The sequence below is a fragment of the Hemiscyllium ocellatum genome, chromosome 9 (genome assembly GCF_020745735.1).
Source record: "Hemiscyllium ocellatum isolate sHemOce1 chromosome 9, sHemOce1.pat.X.cur, whole genome shotgun sequence".
In the NCBI taxonomy this organism is placed as follows: Eukaryota; Metazoa; Chordata; class Chondrichthyes; order Orectolobiformes; family Hemiscylliidae; genus Hemiscyllium; species Hemiscyllium ocellatum.
The window spans coordinates 24,782,855-24,806,665 of record NC_083409.1 but is presented as its reverse complement, the minus strand read 5'-3'; the positions used below and the strand labels follow the sequence as shown (position 1 = coordinate 24,806,665).

At 41.7% G+C, this 23,811-nt stretch overlaps 1 protein-coding gene across 1 annotated transcript in view; it reads left to right on the top strand.

Annotated features, from left to right (window-relative positions):
- Positions 1–22,346, top strand: part of LOC132818937 (solute carrier family 53 member 1-like) — a 305,740-nt gene extending 283,394 nt beyond the window's left edge. The window contains exons 12-15 of the mRNA XM_060830078.1: positions 7,244–7,410; positions 9,295–9,434; positions 17,569–17,778; positions 20,403–22,346. Of these exons, the coding sequence (XP_060686061.1) occupies positions 7,244–7,410; positions 9,295–9,434; positions 17,569–17,778; positions 20,403–20,463 (578 nt within the window). The 3' untranslated portion in view covers positions 20,464–22,346. The remainder of the gene's footprint in view (positions 1–7,243; positions 7,411–9,294; positions 9,435–17,568; positions 17,779–20,402) is intronic.
- Positions 22,347–23,811: the final 1,465 nt, after the last annotated feature.

Genomic DNA, 23,811 nt, shown 5'->3' with positions numbered 1-23,811 from the left:
CCAACGGGTCTGTCTCTGTGCTGTAGGCCTCTACGACTCTATAATTCTATTAAGGCCTCTTCAATGCATAAATGAAAACCTAGTTTTTTTTAAATTGAGGGCTTATTTCAAAAAGAGACCATGGTTTTTCCAAATGTGAGTGTTATGACGTAGCACAGGACATTAGTATGGGTCATCCGTAATACCATGCAAGTATTCTTTAGTTTGTTACATAAGCAGAGACATTAGAAGTACAGAATTATAGTGTTCCAATTTGAGACGATTCAGCTCAACTAGGTTATGCCAATGTTCATACTCTGCATAAGCCTCCTCCTCATTACTGCATCTCATTCTATATCCATGTTCTCCTGCTCCTGTTTCCTTGATACATTTCTGTAATTTTCCCTTAAATACTTCTGTGGTATTCACCATAATTGCCCATTGAAATAGTGAAAGCCACCCTAACTATTCTCCAGTTCAACACATTTCTCTTGTCAATTTCACTGAATTTTATCAAAACCACACTAAATTTGTGACCAAATGCAAAATACTGCATGTGCTGGAAATCTGATGGTGAAACAGTAAAGCTTGGAATTAGATCTGGCAGCATCTTGGAAAGAGAAAGGCTGGGTGTATCAGCTATGCTTGAGCCTGTGGTCAGCTGGTTTCCACATGAGTGCATTTGCTGGGCAGAGTCCGAGGTACTTCCTAGCTATTAACTTTATGAATCTAGTCACACTGAGCATAAGGAGAGTGTTTACATCTGACTTCCTTGCCAACTGTCTAATAGTCCATGCCATTTCCGTTTCTGTCTGTCACTACTTAGCTGTATTGAAAGATGTTAACTCTCACCCAGTAATTCTCCAGCCAGACTGATCCGCTAGGTGGGTGATAACCATCGTGGATATGCTTTTCAATTGGCTGAAAATCCTTGTGTTCTAAACTCTCTAATTCACAGCTTCAAATTCCACTCTGATGAATTCAGCTTCTGTTGAAGCTTAGTTTAAAGTATCCAGGATATTTTTCTTGCACAAGTAGTATGAGATAGGGCAGGGTATAAAACTTGTTTTCAAAATTTGAAGTGCTTGAGCAGATAAAGTGAAATATTATTTCCAATAGTCGCTGTATAAGGACAAGGGAATGTAACTTCAGGATGAGCATGCGTCACTGTTAGTGCTTTTGATGCCAAGACATAGTCATCTTTTGGGTACTGTTTCAGAGCCTGGAACAGATAATCCAGGCTGACACCTCAGTGCAGCACTGAGATTGTTCACTGTAAAAATGTGACATTTTTCAAATAAGATGTTAAACTGAGACCCTGTCTGCCCCTTTAAGTGGATAGAAATGACCCTTGACACTATTTGAAATGGAGGGGAAATCTCCTTTATTTATCCCCGAGTAACTGTCAGCAAAACAGATTTTCTAGTCATTTGTTTTATCCTGTTTGTGTGACCTTTGTTGCATTCAAATTGCATTTTTCAAAGTTATTTCATGGGATATGGGCAAGGTTCCCTCTAATTTATTTTCTGGCTGCATGGGCTTCTGAAGTCCTTGCACAAAGTGACTTCCAGATCTGAAGTCCATGCTGCAATGAGTGTGTAAACATCAATCGGCAGGTGCAGAACCTTGGAGTTGCTGTGTGTGTGCGTGCAACAATGCAGCTTAGAGGAAGCATTGAATGTGGGCATCGGCCTGCATTTGTTGCAAATTACTAATTTTCCTCGAGAAGGTGGTTGTGAGCTGCCACCACATGAGCTGCTGCAGTCTGTGTAGAGACAATACTTCCAAAGTGGCGTTAGGAGGAGAGTTCCAGAATTTTGAGCTGGTGACAGTAAAGGAATAGCGTACAAATTCCAAGTCAGGATGGTGAGTGACTTGAATTGGAACTTTCAGGTTGTAGTGTTACCATGTCCTTGTCCTTTTAGATGGTAGACATGCTGGATTTGGAGGGTGTTGTCAAAGGAATCTTACAGTCCCATCTATAAGGTGTACATACTGCTGCCACTATGCATGATGGTGTAGAGAATGAATGTTTAATATGGGGAATGGTTGCCAGTCAAGTGGGCTGCTTTGTCCTGGATGGTGTCAAGCTTCTTGATTGTTCATCTCACACCTTATGGACAATTAAGGCCACTTAGATTGTGGACAGGCTTTGTGGAATTTCATTCTCTAACCTTTTTTAGCATAAATATTTGCATGGCTAATCCAGTTCAGTTTCATGATCAATGACTGTGATAGTGGGAGATTCAGCAAAAGTAGTGTCAATGAATGTCATGGGGAGGTGATTAGATTCTCTTGTTTGAGATAGCCATTGCATTACTTGTGTGATGCAGATGTTACTTACAAATAGTGTCCATACTCTGCTATACATGGACATGGACTGCCTCCAGTGTCCAAGTAGTCTTGAATGGTGCTGAATATTACACATTACCAGCAAGTATCCTCACTTCCGAACTCATGATGGAGAGAAGGTCATTGACGAAACAGCGGAAGATGGTTGGCATAGGACACTACCCTGAGGAACTCCTGTTGAGATGTCCTGGAACTGAGATGACTGACCTCCAACAGTTGCAACCATCATTCTATGTGCCATGAATCATTCCAATCAGCAGAGAGCTTTTCTGCTGATTCCAGTTTAGCTTGGGTTCTGTGATGCCAGTGACCAAGGCAGAACCTCCATTGAGCATCACTGAGCATGTTATTGCTTAGCAGCTCTGTAGATTCTCAATAGTCTGTCAACGTCACCTCCATTATTTTGTAATAACCAACAGTAGACTGATGCGGTTGTGATTGCTTGGGTAAAATTTGTCCTGGTTTTTGTGGATGTAGCATTTCTTGATATCACTGGAGTGAATGGCATTGACTATCATCTGTGGTGCAAGGAACAGGTAGTGGAGGATGGATCATTCACTTGACAATCTAGGCTAAGATTGTTACAAGTTCTTCAGATGTCTCTTTTTCACTGATGTGCTGGTTTATTTCATTGTTGAGGATTGGACCTCCTCTTCTTGTGAGTTGTTCAATTGTTCACTACCATTAATGATTCTTGTCAGGACTGTTACGTTGGTGGTGAGATTATTTAACTGTCTATCATAATTTGTTTACATTGTTTGGTGTACACGTAGTCCCCTGTTGTAGCTTCACCAGTTTAACACCTCACATTCACACGCTACTCTTCACATGCCTTTTTCTGTCCTCAAAGCATTTACCTAATCTTCAGGATTGCCAGTCAAGTGACATTACCACTACACCACCACCATCTCCTGTATCTCCTACATTTCAATCGTAATGACATTTCAGCAGACACTTCAGTGGGTACAAGATGCTTTGAAATTCCTTAATGTTGTACATGTTGTTCTTTAGTAATAGAAGTGAATGCTGAGATCAACTTTAAACAATGCAATTTTTAAAATACATGACATTGTAAAGTTTTGATACAAAAATATCAATATTTTTATTAAGTTTGATTTATTATTGTCACATGTACTGAGACAAAGTGAAAAGTTTTGTTTTGCGTGCAGTACAAGTAGGTCATAACATACAAAGTGCATTAGGATAATAGAAGACAGCAAAGAGTACAATGTTATGGCTGCAGAGAAGGCGCACAGAGAATGAGATCTACAATAAATTTACATTCAGAGGTCTGATAACAGCAGGGAAGAAGCTGTTCTTGAATGTATTCATATATATATGCACAGACATTTATATCTTCTGCCCGACAGAGTAAGGTGGAAGAGAGTATAACTGGAGTGAGAGGGGTCTTTGATTATGTTGGTTGCTTTCCGAAAGCAGTTGCAAGTATAGATGTAGTGAATGGATGGAAGGTTGGTTTGAATGATAGACTGGGCTGTGTTCATGACTGTGTTTCTTGCGGTCTTGTGTTACGATATGGGGTAGACCCCTCTGCTCATTTAAACTCGACACACCGAGAAGTTCACCTCATGTCGTAATCTATTAAATTTCAAGAGGCAAAGAACTATCCCAGATTTCACTATTTAAAGTAAACATTAACCAATATTATTCTTAATCCAACAGAGAACATTAGAACAACTATTTACAACTCCTTTCTCTTAAACTGATCTTTTACCTCCCACGCTACAATACTGGTCCAATAAATTTACTCTTAAATTTATGGCAAATCAATTTCAAAGCCAGTTATCATCTTTGGATGTCGAACTTTCTCTGTAGATTTCTCTAGGTCAGCTTCAGTGTACTGCTGCACAAATTTCATTTGGACAGGTACCTGTCAGAGAGCTATTCTGCTGGCAGTCTTTGTGCTTGCTTGGCTGCTCTTGGCAGTTCTCCCCCTAACTGTTCAAAATGTCTGATTTTATACCCCCCAAAACATCGGATCATTTCATTGGTTTGATGTCATCCCAAACAGTAAAATTCAAATTCGATTGGACTTTGGTATCTGGGTATTATTTAAACTGATTGGCCAAGTTTGGATTTGTTTTTGTTCCATGGCAACACCACTCCAGCTATTTGTTTCAACTAAATGTTGCATTTTTAAATTGTTCTGCACACTCAGTGCTTTCATTCAGTCCTTGCTAGCTTCCTCTCTCTCTTAAAGGTACAGTACACACCTACGCCTTCATAACACTTTGGCAGTTGCCAAACCACTTTGTGATGCGTCCAAATAGAATAAACTTGGAGTTATTTACAATTTTTTATACATATTTTTGTCATTGAGACAGTTACTTCTGCACATGTGAACTGCATTTATTGCACAGTCTCCACAAAATTGACTCTGGCATGCCAAATAAATCCAATCTGTAAATGTGATGTAGTTTGGCATTGATTTTAGGGAAGACTAACAGGACACATGATGCTGCTGACTCTACAGATGCATCACTCACAAAGCCCATAACTGATGCATTTGCAAGAAGAAGCAAAATCTCAAAGAAGCTCCAGACAATTTGTGTCAGAGCTTTGTAACTTTCTTTAAGGTACATGACATGATTTCAGCTAGAGCAATTGCCTTTGACAAAAAAAAATTGAATCTCAGTTGTAACCTCTAAGAGAATTTTCATGTCCGGTTCCTACATTGTACACACGATTTCAAGCAGCCTCACTATATTTCTTGTGATGCCAGTATATGTTAAGCAACAACATGATCAGGAACAGCATCTATAATTCATTGTCTGTACTGACACTGACAAACTATCTCAGTCTCTCTCTCTCTCTCTCTCTCTCTTCCCCCCCCAGCCCCCATCTCTCTCGCTCTCGCCCCCCTTCTCTCTTTCTCTCTCTCTCTCTCTCTTTTTTTCTTCTTGGTGCCGCAGGTCATTTTAACTTGTCAAACACTACCCAAGTGTATTAATATGCATCTATTATTGGACGTTTCTGTCCAAATACTGCACTTAGCTCTGCCAATCTCTCTTATTTTATACCCTTCTTTCAGTTGCATTTATGGTTGGATTATTGATGAGGCCTTTTTCCACTTAAAAAATCAACTTACTACAAAATACCTATAGCCATTGAGTTATTTGTCTAATCCGTGGGTTGAAAACCCAACCTTTCATGTTATTCATTTGCCATTAATTTATTGAGCCTTCTGTCCTTGATAAACCATTCTTATCTTTCATTTGTTATCGCATCTCTCTGACTAGTTACAAGCTCTCGAGAAACATTCTATCTCTGATCTACAAAACTAATTTGTGGGAGTTCCACCATTTCGTTTTCTTCCACTGGCAGTTATTTCGGCCTAAGGCTGGTTGTTTGGCCTTTTGACAAGCTGTTCATTATACCTATTCAGTTCAGTTGTTATTATTTCTTACTAAACTGATGAAAACTATCGAGTGATTTACTAAAGTGATTTCTATTCTCGTTTCATACAGTTACTAACATTGTGTTGTTGTTTATTTTAAGTATTGAAGTTATTCTTCCATTCAGCTTCATTTATCCCTGGCCCAATTTTTTGGAGCTAGGTATTGTGGGAATCCATCAGGATAATCATTCACTCATTTGTTTGAGGGAACAGAATAGAATGGAATGGAATGGAAATGGGCACTGAGTTCCAATAAGCCCAAACCAATGCTTTATAAAAGTTCCGCATAACTTATTTTCTTTTCATACTGTATGCCTCTACTTATGAAACCCAAAAATCTATATGCTTTGATAATTGTTTTGTCAACTGGCTTTGCAAACTTCCATGATTAACATACATAGAGCTTGGAACAGTACGGGCCTTTCGGCCCTCGAGGTTGTGCCGACCTTTTATCCCACTCTAAGATGGGACACTACATTTTACTATCATCCATGTGCCTATCGAAGAGTCACTTAAATGTCCCTAATGTATCTGACACTATTATCACTGCTGGTAGTGCATTCCATGCACCCACCGCTCTGTGTAAAGAACCTACCTCTGATATCTCCCCTAAATTTTCCTCCAATCACCTTAGCATTATGCCCTCTCATGATGGGCATTTCCGCTATGGGAAAACGTCTCTGGCTATCCACTCTATCTATGCCTGTCATCATCTTGTACACCTTTATCAAGTCTCATCCTTCTTCACTCCAATGAGAAAAGCCCTGGGTCCCTCAACCTTTCTTCATAAGACATGCCCTCTAGTCCAGGCAGCATCCTGGTAAATCTCCTCTGCACCCTCTATAAAGCTTCCACATCCTTCCTAAAATGAGGTGACCAGAACTGAATACCCCTCTCCACACTGCCAAGAATCCTGACTTTAACCCTGTAATCTGCATTCAAATTCCAAAGTGAATCACTTCATACTTTCCAGGTTGAACTCCTGCCACTTCTCAGCCCAGTTCTGCATCCTGTCAATGTCCTGTTGCAACCTACAACAGCCCTCCACACTATCTACAACTCCACCAACCTTCATGTCATCGGCAAGCTTACTATCCTATCCTTCCATGATTACACTCCAGGACCCTATGTTCCTACATCCCACTTTAGAATTGTACCCTTTACATTACCTCTCCATGTTCTTTCTAGCAAAATGCATCAATTTGTATTCCCTGCATTAAATTTCATGCAACATGTGACCACCCATTCTCCCAGCCTCTGTATGTCCTCTTTACATCCGTGAGTAGCCTCCTCTCTGTTCATAACCATGGGTTTGTGGGATGCGCAGATTTGAAATTATACCCTACACACCTGAGCCTAGGTCGTGACTAAAGAACAAGATAAGTAGTTGTTATAATATAGGCAGCTGGAGAACCACACTGTGTACCTTTTCTAGAATAGCTCTGCCTTACCATATGGCTGAAAGTAATAGTGTTGCTTTTGATTATTTTTCAGAACAGAAACATGAAGACGCATTGGTTTTTCTCTACCTATGGATCGCCTGCTTGTTGATCAGCTCCTGTTATACTCTCACTTGGGATCTGAAGATGGACTGGGGTCTCTTTGACAAAAATGCTGGAGAGAATACTTTCCTGCGTGAAGAGATAGTTTACCCTCAGAAAGTAGGTGTTTGAACAGCTTCACATACTGCCCTCTATCTTTACTGGGCTAAAAGATATTAATGACAATGAAATGAGGGCCAACACTGTCACAGATCATGTTTTGAGCAGACTAATCTATGCCTAGATCTTCCCAGTAAATTAAAGGAATCCAAATTTTTTATAGTATATTCTTCCTGAGATGTATGCCTGTGCACAAGAGAGGGCTGTGGCTGTAGCTGTGATAACACTTTGCCAGCCAATAATAAGATGAGCGCGGAAGGGAAAAGTGGGGAACAAATCTGAAATTTAGGGCATTGTCTTCAGACAAACATTGCACACCTTGTACATTAATGCATATACTTTTCACAGCTACCATATGTATCTCCTTCCCTCATGTTTATTGTGCTTTAACTTGAAATCTGATGATTTCCAAAGCCTCCCATCCCACATGCCACCTGTAGCATCTCTCTTATTCTGTTGAACGCACATGTTATCACTGTACCACTTCCAATAAGAAATGTCAACCACGCCAACGCAAAATCGAGAGTTGCAGGCAGAGGTCTCCTTATCTCCTTTTCAGCATCATGCCTTCTCAATTCATATGTGGCGTGGAATTTGACTTGTAACTTGGTGTCCAACCAATGGCCTGCATGTCCAGGCAGTCCTGCTCCTACTACTTGTTCTCGTTGATTATCATGTACCTGGTGGTTTGAAGAGAGCTCTGTTAATGAAGTTGTTTTATTAGAGAATACATCCCCAATCACCACACTAGGATCTGTTGGAATCTGTAAGGTGAGCAAATTACTTTGAATTTTACAAGAAAGAAAGAGGCCACTTGTCCCTTCTGGCCTATCCTGATGCACATGGTTCAAGAGCTTCCACCATCTTTACACCAAGCCACCTATTGACTTTGCATTTTTTTCCCGCCCTCCTGAGGTACTTATAAAGCTGTTTAGTTGTATTTGTGCTATTTTTGTCAACGATCCCACATGGTTGGGAGTAAATGGGAGTATGGATTTGTTCTGTGAACATAACTCTTTAGGCTCCTTAGTATGTAACTATGATGCCATTAATAAGAATCCCAGCTCTCAGAATTATTACAGTACAGAAGAAGTTTGGAAACTTGTACGTTTAAAGGAGTTATGTTCTCATAAAAATGCGACGTTCCATCCCAAGGCTACTGTTCTGACTTTAAATCATTGCACCTACCAACAGGACAACTGTTTCCTGAACGCTGGCCAATGTGTATACCTGGAAACGTTTGATTCTTGTTGAAAGACTAGTTCTTGATATTTTTTATTTTCTTTCCTGATACTGTTTTTTTTTTCTCACCTCTGCAACTGACATGCTCAAACACCTTAGATTACTTACAGTGTGGAAACAGGCCCTTCGGCCCAACAAGTCCACATGGACCCTCTGAAGAGCAACCCATCCAGACCCATTCCCCTACATTTACCCCTTCACCTAACACTATGGGCAATTTAGCATGGTCAATTCACCTAATCTGCACATCTTTGGACTGTGGGAGGAAACTGGAGCACCCGGAGGAAACCCACGCAGACACGGGGAGAACGTGCAAACTCCACACAGACAGTTACCTGAGGCAGGAATTGAACCTGGGTCTCTGGTGCTGTGAGGCAGCAGTGCTAACCACCATGCCACCGGTCCATCCCAGTGTACATCCTCTGAACCCATCCATGACAGCTCCTTGATGACCCATTATTCATGTTTTCCTACCCAGCCATTGAGAATGTAACCATTCTTTGCAGTGTCATTCTTCACCCAATTCACTGGGGTCAACTTGACAAATGTCTCTGATCAGGCGATAGTGTCTTCAGACTTGTTCTTGTTTCCCATTATATCCTGAAAATATATTGAAGAGTTGATATTTCTGTTTTTATTCAGAGTTATTACTACTGTGCCATTATAGAGGATGTCATCTTGCGATTTGCTTGGACTGTGCAGATTTCCATTACCTCAATGAGTACATTTGCTTCAGCGGGAGATATCATTTCTACAGTGCTGGCCCCACTGGAGGTCTTCCGGTAATATCATTTAAAACCTTGTGTTGAATAAGTTGATGTTTAGTTAAGTGTGGGAGTGATGATTAGAGTGGTGCTGGAAAAGCACAGCAGGTCAGGCAGCATCCGAGGAGTTTCCAGCATCTGCAATCCTTGTTTTTACCCTGTGGGAGTGATGGCCATGTAGCAATAACATTGGCTGAATGCACTTTAGAATATTCTGATCCCCAGCCTACTTGCACTGTACCAGTAAAAAAAGGTGCCAGGGAAAGGATATTTAGTGAGACTACAAAACCTTTTTAAAGCTTTTACTTCTCTTCCGACACATGGAATTTTTAAAAAATGAAAGGCCTTTGAGACTCAATGGAGGTAGAGAGTAAGGGTAGGGAGGTCAAGCTTGTGATGGACTGAGTTTGGAAGACCTAACCTCCAAAATGATCCTAGAATAGTCAGGGATGTGGCTGCAAAGTGAAGATCATGACTGAGGCTGTTAATGTCTTGAGTTTGTTTGTGATGGTTTTCTGCAGCAATATAGCCAAGAGCCAACAAGGGTGCAGGCTGAGCTGGATTTAGTAATGACGAATGGGCCATGTTTATTTAATAGCCAAATTATGCATAAAGATTTATTTAATAGTGATCATAATATAATCAAGTTCAATGTAATGTATGAGAGGAAGAAACACAAGACAACACAAAATATTTCGGATTAAGTTAAGGCTTCACTGGAATGAGTCTGTTCACTGTAAACTGGGAAAATCTGTTCATGTTTAAAATGACAGACGTTGATTGGTGATGTTAAAATACAATAATCCCATGAAGAAACAATTTATACCCTACGTGATAAGAGACTTGCTTGTCAAAAGCAACAGCATGGGTGACTAATGAGGTAAGAGACAATGTAAAACTAAAATTTAAAGCATACAAAAAAAATCAAAAACAGCACAGATCCCGGTGATAGGTTAAGTTGCAAAGGGCAGCAGAACATACAAACCTATGAATTAGGAGTCACATGGTTGTTCAACAGAACCAACAGTAAGACCTACAAAAGCAGCATAAGAAAATATACTTGCAAACAATCTCAGAATCACCACAAAAAGAGGGGTCAGGAACATTGTTAGCTGTTGAAAAAATATGATGGTAATCTCATCAATGAAATTAAGGGTATGGTGAACTTGCTGAATACTTTGTGTACCTACTGTGGAGGAAGATGCCAGCTGGTCATTCCATAGAAATTAATGTTGGAACAGTGATAGGTGCTCACCATGATTAACATATGCAGAAATGATCAGATTAGATGACCAACAGTGGGGAAACAGGCCATTTCGTCCAACAAGTCCACACCAACCCTCCGAAGACTAACCCACGCAGACCCATTCCTCTCCCCTATATTTACCCCTGACTAATGCGCCTAACACTATGGGCAATTTAGCATGGCCAGTTCACATAATCTGCACATCTTTGGATTGTGGGCAGAAGCCAGATTACCCGGAGGAAACCCATGTAGACATGGGGAGAATGTGCAAACTCCACACAGATAGCCCCCGGAGGCTGGAATCGAACCTGAGTCCCTGACGCTGTGAGGCAACAGTGCTGACCACTGAGCCACCGTGCTGCCCAAAATGTAGAAAATAATGCCACTAGACAATATAAATCCTCAGGACCAGATGATTTCCATCATCATATTTTAAAGGAAATCAGTGAGAACATTGTAGATGCTCTGACTTTATAATCTTCCAAAGTTTTCTCCATTTGGTAACGTTCATTGAGGTTGGAAACTTTTTCATGTGACCAAACTGATTATGAAAGGTAAGAGATAAAAATCAGAGTATGATAAACCAATTGGCCTTACATAATTAAGGAAGGTAACGAGCTTTCAGCTTATTGGAGAGAGCCAGTGTGGATTTTAAAGGAAATTTAATTTTATGAAGAGATGACAAGAAAGATCTGGATGTTTTATATGAGTGTTTGATGTAGTTCCTCATTCGAGCCTGTTAGCTAAAATTGAAGGTCATAGAACTGAAGACACATTAATAACCAGATTTGGAAATAGGATGACCATCAGGCGATAAGAGTAGGAACAATAGGCAAGCTCAGAGATTTGCAGAACGTGACTACTGTTGTTCGTGACTTGAAATATTCATTGTATTTGCTGATGAATTTAATTGATGGGGTGAAAACACATATTCAAGGTTCTGATGACATAAAGGTAGGTGTCTTTGTTATCATTGTAGTTGGAAGCACTAAATTATAAAAAGATTTTGATAGATTAAATGAAAGGGCAAAACTGTGGCAAATCGGTTTGTGTGGGTAAATGTGAAGTCACCCACTGTGGATCTAAAGCAAGAATTGAGTACTTTCTAAATGGTGAAAAGCTAGAATCAGTGAAATTCCAAAATTACTTGAGGAATATTAAACTTGGATCATTAAAATATTATGAATAGATACTGAAATTGATCAAAAAGGCAATGGAATATCTAGAGAGCGAGAATATGAAGGGGTAAAAGTAATACTTCGGCTGCAGAAAGCCCTGTTAGAACACATCTTCAGTACTGTGAATATCCCTGGGCACAAGCAACTGGCCAAAAGATATATTTACCTTGGAAGACGGTCAGCATAGATTGGCTAGAATGATAGCTGGGTTAAATCACAGGACAAAATCCCTGGAAATAAGATTATGGGTGATTTGATCATGATATTAAGGGGCCTGGGACATGGGCATCACTGACAATGTGAATATTTGTTGCCTGGCCCTAACTCCAATGTGTCATCTCACAGGGTAGTTTCTATGGGTGTGAAGTCAGGTGTCGGCCTGAGTGGGTAAGAATGGCAGTTTCCCTTCCCGGAAGAACATTAGTTTCATGGTCACATTTGTCATTGAGACTAATTTTGAATTCCAGATTTTCATTCCACCAGCTGCCTGGTGGTGTGACTTGATAAGTCTGGGTCTCAGGGATACTAGTCCAATGACATTGCCACTACACCATTGTCTCCCTGATAGATAAAAACTATTCCCACTGCTTGGGGAATCCAGGACTAGGAACATAGTCTCAAGCAATTTGAGCCAGGCTTTTCAAGAGTGAAAAGCTAAAATTTAAAGTTTTTTTAAGCGCCTAGCGGACCCAGAAGCTGGTGTCGCGCTAGCTTACCTGGGAAGGTTTTTTTTCTTATATAAGCGCGCAGGCGAGGAACCCGAGGCACTACAGAGGTAGAGCCTCCCACCCGCCGCCCTCCTCTAACCTAATAATAAAACCCGTTGTGGTAAGCAGGTAAGTGCTGCATTTTGCTTGTTTGTTTCTTTAGATCAAGTTTTTTAAAGTTTATCTTTTAGACGGATGGCAGCGAAGGCAGTGCAATGTTCCTCTTGCAACATGTATGAGGTGAGGGAAGCCATTAGCATCCCTGCTGATTACACTTGCAAGAAGTGCACCCATCTCCAGCTCCTCCAAGACCGTGTTAGGGAACTGGAGCTGGAGTTGGATGAACTGCGGATCATTCGGAAGGCAGAGGTGGTCATAGGTCAGAGCTTTAGGGAAGTAGTTACTCCGAAAGTTATAGAGAGATGGGTGACAGTGAGGGGGAGTGGGAGGAAGCAGCCAGTGCAGGGACCCCCTGTGGTCATTCCCCTCAAGAACAAGTATACCGTTTTGGATACTTGTGGGGGGGATGACTTACCAGGGGTAAGCAACAAGGTTCAGGCCTCTGGCACGGAGCCTGTCCCCGTTGCTCAGAAGGGAAGGGTGGAGAAAGGTAGAGCGATAGTTATTGGGGACTCGATAGTGAGGGGCACAGATAGGCGGTTTTGTGGGGGCGACAGAGACTCACGATTAGTATGTTGCCTCCCAGGTGCAAGGGTACATGATGTCTCTGATCGTGTTTTCCGGATCCTTAAGGGGGAGGGGGAGCAGCCTCAGATCGTGGTCCACGTTGGAACCAACGACATAGGTAGGAAGAGGGGTGAGGATGTCAGGCAGGCTTTCAGGGAGCTAGGTTGGAAGCTCAGAGCGAGAACGAACAGAGTTGTTGTCTCTGGTTTATTACCCGTGCCACGTGATAGAGAGTCGAGGAATAGGGAGAGAGAGCAGTTAAATGCATGACTACAGGGATGGTGCAGGAGGGAGGGATTCCAGTTTCTGGACAACTGGGGTTCTTTCTAGGGAAGGTGGGACCTCTATAAACAGGATGGTCTACACCTGAACCTGAGGGGCACCAGTATCCTTGGGGGGAGGTTTGCTAGTGCTCTTTGGGAGGGTTTAAACTAACTCTGCAGGGGCATGGGAACCTGGACTGTAGCTTTAGGGTACAGGACCTTGAGTATAGGGAGGTTAGGAACAAGGCATCGATCTCGAAGGAGGGTGCCTGTAAACAGGAAGGTGGCTTGAAGTGTGTATACTTCAATGCCAGAAGTATAAGAAATAAGGTAGGTGAACTTGCAGCGTGGGTTGGTACCTGGGACTTCGATGTTGTGGCCATTACAGGGACGTGGGTAGAACAGGGACAGGAATGGCTGTTGCAGGTTCCAGGGTTTAAATGTTTTAGCAGGGTCAGAGATGGGGGTAAAAGAGGGGGAGGTGTGGCATTGCTTGTCAAGGATAGTATTACAACGGTGGAAAGGACGATGGAGAAAGACTTGCCATCTGAGGTAGTTTGGGCTGAGGTTAGAAATAGGAAAGGTGAGGTCACCCTGTTAGGAGTTTTCTACAGGCCTCCTAATAGTCCGAGAGAAGTAGAGGAAAGTATTGCGAGGATGATTCAGGAGAAGAGTGAAAGTAGCAGGGTGGTTGTTATGGGGGACTTTAACTTCCCAGATATTGACTGGGAAAGCTATAGCTCGAGTTCGTTAGATGGGTCAGTGTTTGTCCATTGTGTGCAGGAGGGTTTCCTGACACAATATGTAGACAGACCAACAAGAGGTGAGGCTATACTGGATTTGGTTCTAGGTAATGAACCAGGCCAGGTGTTAGACGCATTCCTGATGAAGGGCTTATGCTCGAAACATCGAATTCTCTATTCCTGAGATGCTGCCTAACCTGCTGTGCTTTGACCAGCAACACATTTGCAGCTTGGACGTAGGTGAGCACTTCGGGGACAGTGACCACAACTCAGTGACTTTTACTCTAGTGATGGAGAGGGATAAGTGTGCACTGCAGGGCAAGAGTTATAGCTGGGGGCGGGGAAATTATGATGCGGTGAGGCATGACTTAGGATGCGTGGATTGGAAAAATAGGCTTCAAGGGAAGAACACAAATGATATGTGGAGATTGTTCAAGGAACAGCTATTGGGTGTCCTTGATAAGTATGTACCAGTCAGGCAGGGAGTAAAGGGTCTTGTGAGGGAGCCGTGGTTTAATAAGGAATTGGAATCCCTTGTGAAAGGGAAGAGGGCGGCCTATGTAAAGATGAGGTGTGAAGGTTCAGTTGGGGCGATTGAGAGTTATAAGGTAGCCAGGAAGGATCTAAAGAGAGAGCTAAGAGCAGCGAGAAGGGGACATGAAAAGTCCTTAGTTGGTAGGATTAGGGAAAACCCAAAGGCTTTTTATAGGTATGTCAGGAATGAAAGGATGACTAGGGTAGGTATCGGTCCAGTCAAGGATAGTAGTGGGAAGTTGTGCGTGGAGGCGGAGGAGATTGGAGAGACACTAAGTCAATACTTTTCGTCAGTATTCACTCAGGAACAGGACACTGTTGCTGATGTGAATATTGAGTCACAAGTGATTAGAATGGATGACCTTGAGGTATGTAGGGAAGAGGTCTGGGGAATACTGGAAAGGATGAAAATAGATAAGTCCCCTGGGCCTGATGGCATTTATCCTAGGATCCTCTGGGATGCTAGGGAGGAGATAGCAGAGCCATTGGCCTTGATTTTTATGTCGTCATTGTCTACGGGAATAGTGCCAGAAGACTGGAGGATAGCGAATGTGGTCCCCTTGTTCAAGAAGGGGAGTAGGGATAGCCCGAGTAACTATAGGCCAGTGAGTCTCACTTCTGTTGTGGGCAAAGTCTTGGAGAGAATTCTAAGGGATAGGATTTATGAACGTCTGGATAGGAATAATGTGATCAAGGATAGTCAGCATGGTTTTGTGAAGGGCAGGTTGTGCCTCACAAACCTTATTGAGTTCTTTGAGAAGGTGACCAAGGAAGTGGACGAGGGTAAAGCAGTAGATGTGGTGTATATGGATTTTAGCAAGGCGTTCGATAAGGTACCCCATGGTAGGCTAATGCAAAAACTACGGAGGTATGGCATTGAGGGTGCATTAGAGGTTTGGATTAGGAATTGGCTGGCTGGAAGGAGACAGAGGGTAGTAGTTGATGGTATAGGTTCATCTTGGAGTGCAGTTACTAGCGGTGTTCCACAAGGATCTGTTTTGGGATCATTGCTGTTTGTCATTTTTATAAATGACCTAGAGGAGGGGCTTGAAGGCTGGGTGAGCAAGTTTGCGGATGACACGAAAGTCGGTGGAGTTGTGGACAGCGAAGAAGGATGTGGCAGGTTACAGCGGGATATAGATAAGTTGCAGAGCTGGGCAGAAAGGTGGCAAATGGAGTTCAATGTAGCTAAGTGTGAAGTCATTCACTTTGGTAGGAGTAACAAGAAGATGGATTACTGGGCTAATGGTCGGATACTTGGTAGTGTGGATGAGCAGAGGGATCTTGGTGTCCATGTACACAGATCTCTGAAAGTTGCCACCCAGGTAAATAGTGCTGTGAAGAAGGCATATGGTGTACTGGGCTTTATTGGTAGAGGAATTGAGTTCCGGAGTCCTGAGGTCATGTTGCAGTTGTATTAGACTCTGGTGCGGCCTCATCTGGAGTATTGTGTGCAGTTTTGGTCGCCATACTATAGGAAGGACATGGAGGCATTGGAACGAGTGCAGAGGAGGTTTACCAGGATGTTGCCTGGCATGGTAGGATTAGATTAGATTACTTACAGTGTGGAAACAGGCCCTTCGGCCCAACAAGTCCACACCGACCCGCCGAAGCGCAACCCACCCATGCCCCTACATTTACCCCTTACCTAACACTACGGGTAATTTAGCATGGCCAATTCACCTGACCCGCACATCTTTGGACTGTGGGAGGAAACCGGAGCATCCGGAGGAAACCCACGCAGACACGGGGAGAACATGCAAACTTCACACAGTCAGTCGCCTGAGTCGGGAATTGAACCCGGGTCTCAGGTGCTGTGAGACAGCAGTGCCACCGTGCCGCCCACAAGGAAGGTCGTATGAGGAAAGGCTGAGGCACTTGGGGCTGTTCTCATTGGAGAAAAGAAGGTTTAGGGGAGATTTGATAGAGGTGTACAAGATGATTAGGGGTTTAGATAGGGTTGACAGTGAGAACCTTTTTCCGCTAATGGAGTCAGCTGTTACTAGGGGATACAGCTTTAAATTAAGGGGTGGTAGGTATAGGACAGATTAGGGGTAGATTCTTTACTCAGCGGATTGTGAGTTCATGGAATGCCCTGCCAGTAGCAGTGGTGGACTCTCCCTCTTTATGGTCATTTAAGCGGGCATTGGATAAGCATATGGAGGTTATTGGGCTAGTGTAGGTTAGGTAGGCTTTGGTTGGCGCAACTTCGAGGGCCGAAGAGCCTGTACTGCGCTGTATTTTTCTATGTTCTATGAAATTACGAAACTTCTGTACGTAGAGTGGGATTTTAAAAATCTTTTGTACAAGCGCGGCTGATATGTGATCGATTGTTAATTTTAAAACTGAGATTAATGGATTTTCATTAACCAAGAATATAATGGTAGAAATATGAACTTATGTTGTAAACCTCATTGAATGGCAGAACAGCCTCCAGGGATAAGCTAACTCCTATTCCTATATTCCTAGGTCAAATGAGACTGGATTCATGGGGTCTGTCAATATTTGCATGCTAACCTATTTGGGATAGATTGTATGGGGTGGCTTTATAATTAGGCTGCTTTGGGTGAGGAAGCATCTGAAATCTGTTGATGAGAACAATGATGTTACTGAAGATGCAGTGTTGAATGATCACATTGTGGATAAAGCTAAGGAGCAGATTTTAAAGATTAGAGGTATTCCAACTGACTATAAGTAAAGGTCAGCCCAAAGATTTGATCACTTTGCGATACCTTGCATATTTGGCTGTCATAAATACTGCTGCCTGCTAACGTTAAATTACATTTTGTTGTAGGCGGTTTGTGTGGAATTTTTTCCGACTAGAGAATGAACATCTGAACAACTGTGGTGAATTCCGTGCTGTACGTGACATCTCAGTGGCTCCCCTCAATGCTGACGACCAGACTGTCCTGGAGCAGATGATGGATCTTGAAGATGGAGTACGGAACCGGCAGAAAAACAGAGTGTGGAAACGCACTTATAGCATCTCTCTACGTAAAACTCTGTAAGTATTTGCTCCTAGCCTGTGGGGCAACTGCAGCAGCAGGGGAGATCTGAAAAGAAACCAATAACACTTATGGAATACAGTAAACCGTGAATTAGCTTTCATTTATAGTATTGTACCTTTCACTGTTGTGAAGAAGCCAGGTTGCACACAGCAAGATCTCACAAACAGTGAAGAAGTAATGACTAGATGAAGGCCGAAAGAACTGCGGATGCTGTAAATCAGAAACAAAAACAGAAATTGCTGGAAATGTTCAGCAGTTCTGGCCGCATCTGTGGAGAGAAATCAGAGTGACCTTCCTCAGAACATTCAATAAGAACTGTTCAAACACAATTCACTTTTTTATTTTGCTCGAAGGGCATGCCTGGTAGAGTTAGGCCTATGGTTTCTGGACTTGAGGTCCTGCATCTAATGTATGGCATCAACATAACTGTCACCTTATTGGTCTTGGTGCAGTCAGTGTTGGTCAATTTACATATGAAACTAGTGCCCTTCACCTGTTTCAAGACCCTTCTGCAGACTGGGTGAAGAATTTGTTGGAGAATGCACTGTGTTAGCTGTTACTTGTTTATTAGTTATTACAGCCAAAACAGCTACTGACAAAATAGGAGCAGAAGTGTTTGTTTTGAATTTTCTCAATATGGACTAGGGAGGAGCAAAAATGCTCTTCATAGCACTGCTACTGACACACATTTGATCTTTCTGCAGCTTACTTCCCTGTCAGCTGGAGCTTAATATGCTTCCTGAATGCATTAAGAATCCTTGGCCTCTATCCTGGCCATCTACCAATGAAAATAGTCTTTCACTATTTAGTCTTTATAAGGTAGCCAGGTTTCATTCAGGTGTAATTCTACTAAGCTATTGAAGCAGCATTCAGGAGATTTATAGACACATAAGACATAAGAGCAGGTCTAAAGCCGTTAGTTCTTTGAGCTTGCTCTGCCATCTAATATGATTATGGCTGATCTTTTACCTCAATTCCCTCTTCCTATATTATTCCCATATTGCATAATTCCAATCACATCCAAAAACCTATCTATCTTTGAACTTGAAAATAGTTAACAAAGCTTTCTAGTGTAGAGAATAACAGTGATTCACAGCCCTTTGAAGAAATTTCTCTGTTTTCCTCATCTCAGTCCTAAATGACAGACCCCTTAATCAGAGAAAGTAACTCCTTACTTCTAGACTCTTCAGCTACAGGAAATTTCTTCCCAATATCTGTTCTATCAAGCCCTTTAAAAATATTCTTCTCAATTCAGGGGTACTTAGGCCCATTTTATGATACTTTTATGTGCAGCAAACTATAGGATACAACTATATTTCAACTCACATGTTTGACACTATTGTGTGTTAGACTATGGCTGTTTGGTATCTAATCTCCACTTACCTGTTTTTGCTCCAAAATCCTAATGAGTACCCTAACATAATTAAGATATATCTGTCTTAGTTTGCTTTATTTTAATTGACTCCCAACATCTACAGCTTTCTGTGAGAGTTGCAAACTTTCACTAATTAGTGTGAAAAAGTACTTTGTGGTTCCTGGATGGCCTGTCACGCATTTTAAGCTCGTGTTCCCTTGTTCTGGACTGTCCCACCAGAGAACGCGATTCTCTGTCTCAACTGCATAGCCAAAGTGTGCAAAACTTTACAGATGAGGAAGTGTTCTGTCAGACAAGGCGAAAAAGGGCAGCAGAGTTCAATTGACACATGGCTGTTAAGAACACTGGATTTCAGATCCGGAGAAACACAAGTCAAAAACTGAGAACTGAAGTTGAATTTTGATTTGATTTATTGTTGTCGCATGTACCAAGATACAGTGAAAAGTATTGTTTTTGTATGCTATTCAGGCAAATCATACATAAGTGCATTAGGGTAATAGAACAGAATGCAGAATAAGTGTTACAGCTACAAAGAAAGTGCAGAGAAAGATTGAGTTGAGTATTTGGGAGATCCATTCATAAGTCTGATAATGTCAGGGAAGAAACTACTCTTGAACCTGTTGGTACCTGTTTTCAAATTTTTGTGGTGATGCATTCTCCTCTATTCTGAAAAGAAAAGTATAGAAATATTGAAAATAATGTGATAGCAATTTGCAAGGACAATAACAGAACTGAAAGGATAACATTGAAGAAAGACTCAACAGGTTGGGTCTGTATTTCTTCAGGAAGTGATTTGATAGACACCATAAAATTCTCAAGGCTTTTGATAGGATAGTTGTAGAGATGATGTTTCTCCACTTGTTAGGAGGTTTATAACTAAGGGCTAAAAGTCACTGCTCTATCCAGTAGAGAATTCAAGATGAACCTATTTATCCCAACTGTAGTAGTTAGCATCCAGTTAGCATGAGGAACTCGTAACCAGAAGGAATAGCTGAGTCAAATAAAATTACACATTTAAGGGGAAGCTAGCTAAGTACATGAGGGTGAACAGAATAGCAGAGTATATATCTGACAGATGTTTATGTGGAACATAAACATTTGTTGGGTTGAATGGCCTGTTTTTGCACTGTACATTCTGTGTAATTCTGTTGAGAGGGTTGAATGACAATGAGAACATTGTGTGAATGGGCAAACAATTTGATTGATTGATGTTGATTTTTACATTGAGCTGTTTGTGTCCCACAGAGTGAGGCCCCGTGATGCAGCCGTGTTAATCGAAGACACAGATGATGAAGCATACACATGAAAGTCAGCACCGAACAGCCATTGTCCTTCACACGTTCCAGTTCTACCAGGCACTGAACACAATCTGCCACTCTACGTGGCAACAGACTCAATTCCATTTATCCCCTTTGATTTAATACATTAATTTAAACTGATATTAAAAAAGCACTATAAAGAACAATTTTACAAACAACAGCAAAACATATCCACAAGGATCAAATCAAACAGAACAGACTCTGTGCTGGAAAATACCAATTTTTTTTCATTTTGTCTTGTTTTTTTTTCCTTCTCTCTCAGGCTCAGTATAGCTAGGGCTGGTTTAAGCTGGTTTAAACTGGTTTATTCACTTCTTTCTGACCAGCTCATGGCCCTGGTTGCACTTGCAGGGAAAGTGCACTTAATTGTACTTCCTACGTGAAGTTATTGTGTTTAAAAATATATTCATTTTGATATGCATTTGTTCTGTTTCGATCGGAAATGTTCATATTATTTATGAAAGCAACTTGTGTCCTGTATATTGATGCAGAAGTTAGTGTCAATGTTCGTTGAACTTTTTTTTTGTGTTTCAGTCAATGATTAGCTTTCTCTTGCAAGAAAGCAAAACCTCCTTATTAAGAGCACTTCAAAGCTTTCTAGGTGGTAGTTCCTGCAGAGCTGTCAAACACAGAAGTCCTGCATCCAACTCAGACCACCAGGCTACATTCCACTGACACAGGTTACCATGACAGGCTGGTTTCTTTCGAAAAGTATACAGGTGCCACAAAGTCTTTGTATTTCTCATAACTCTTATCTGCAGTCAGTAGCATCAAAGTCTAGTGCAAAGAAATGATCTGTTGTCCATCGAAGAAACTTTACTGTTTACATATCCCAGAAACTGGATGGGAGTTTCATAGGAAATTCAGCAGGAATAATCTGTTCCTTTTTTTGTTGACTAAAGTTTGAATGTCAAGTGATGGATTTCCTCAGCGCATCTATTCAGTGGGATTTCTATCTTGCTTTTCATTTCTTTGTACCATTTCTATAAGCTGCCACTGTGTTCAATGCACCCCGTTTACCATGGTGTCTGGAATGTTGATTGGTGCAATGAAGATTTTCCTGGGAACGATGAGTTCAAGGAACTATTGATGCCAATGTTTCAGAAGCTGCCCTTCCTCTCCGTTCCCTTGAAATTGTGTACACTGCGGTTTCTCCAGTAATGTAGGCTCATGGCAGTTTGAGTGTCACGTCACCTCACGGGTAGATGTTTCAGTGGAGCCACCTTAAGGTCCAGTTCAATCAGCCAGCACCAAGGTCAGCAGAGAGATTTCAATGCAGTGGGTTGTTTTGAAGAGACATCCTTCTGTTACCTGTGCCAATGGCCTAGACTTCACTGATGTTGCAAATCAGTGTGAAAGTTTGCAGTAGTGAATTTGGGGATTACTCATTGATCACCTTGTCATATTCTGAATTCATTCTGTCTACTTGATCTTAACAGGGATTTCTGTTTTTTTAATGTATTGATATCGCTAGATTGGGATATTCAGGACATGCCTTCTAATAATGAGTCTCTTCTGACCCAGCCTTAAGAGGGCTCCATTGTAACAAAGAACTCATGATCCTAGGCATGCACAAAGGAGGGCAGGGTAAGGACAGGCCTGGGCATGAATATTAAGTCCCCTTCTGTCTCCTGGCTGAGACTGATAAACAGAGGTTTACAATTTGTTGCAGATGCCAAATATTGGGGGAAGACTTCAGTGTAGAGGAGCTCTGAGTTTGGCTCGCTTGGATGCAGGACTGCCTTCCAGAACAGAGTGTAGCTTAGCACAATCACTTGATCCTGGAAGTTGAAGCAAATGTATGAGCCTTTGTTATGATCAAAGTTTTTGGTGAATGATTCATTCATTGATAAAATAATGGCAAAACATCTTTCACTGGTACAAATTCACGATATTCACCCTTCATTTTATACAGAATTTCACATTCCTGTTGTCTTCTGTTAATAAAATGTACAGAAAATGGATGCGATTCGGTCATATTGCAATACCTGCTGAGGAAAAGGGATAATAAGAACATTAGATAGCTCATCCAAATGTGAACTTCGCGGTGAATGTGGAAACTCAATTAACATGCTTTCAGCAGTTCCACAGTGCCAGCACTGGCAGCCTCCACTGCCCCTTTTATATTATGAAACCACTTCCAGTGAAAGTGCAAAAAACAATGGGGTGAGTTATAGTTATTGCTACATCTGACCTGTTTGTTGTGTGGTGGCAGATTCAGCCAATCATGTTTGTGAATCTGACCTCACTCGAATATTGGGCAAAGCTTCATAATTACTGAGCACCAGGGCAAGTGAGGGCTGAAAGTAGAATACAGAGTCACTTCCTGTCAGTGATGGGTTAGACCAAAGTTAGAAGGGATCCCTTACCTGAGTTTATTGTTGAGAAAGCTAGCCAGGGAAATAAATGGATTTGGCACTTGCATTTTTGTGAAGCTATGTTGGATAACCAGGGACAGAATTAATTCAACACAAGTGTACATTATTTGATTCCACTTTCTTATTCGGTAGAAGTTAGGTTTCAATCCAGTTTCATAGCCTAACTCTAAATTAAATCAAATCAACTCTAAATCAGAAGTAGAAAGGTGAACATTAAATCCAGATTGCCAAATGTCTTTCAGGGGATATTTTCATATGTTCTCTTTGTAACTTTAATCTGGGATCACTTTTCTAAATGGAATTGTGACAGAGGTTGGTTAGCTTTCACTCAAAAGTTCTGCACAGGAGTTAGCTATTTTCTGTTCTGAATTGAGCTAGTGTTTGCTGAATATTTGACAGTCCCATGCAACTTCCCACCCCCAAGCGCAAACACAAGATAGCCAACCTAACCAGGCTCACTAGCTGAAAGAACACAGCTCTCTAGTTGGCATAAGTGTAATGTTGATGACGGAGAGCAGCAGATGAACTATAGGTACTCAGACATGTGTTCCATCTCTTTACCTCCTTTATTGGTTCCTCATGGTGACAGGGCATGATTGGATTGAGGCATTGCTGTCATTGCTTGCTCTGCAAAACCACCTAATGCCTCCACTCCTCCCCTTGCTTGTAGGAGCATTGTGATCTTTGAACAAGCAAATCAGGTGTAGGATGTCTCCCTTCTTTTGCAGTTGGTATACAACACAGAAGGATGGCAGTACTTTGTATAATCGATGGGAAGGTGGCATGGGCTTGCTTGAAGCTACTGAATGTTCAGCCCACAACATAAAACTGGAGAACCCCAGAGGTTTTTTTTAAAAAACTTAAACAACGAGAATCAAATCCATGAGCAGTGAAGGTTCCTGATCTTGGACACTGCAAAAGAACGTAATCTTCAGCCCATACTATTTAACCCTCCAT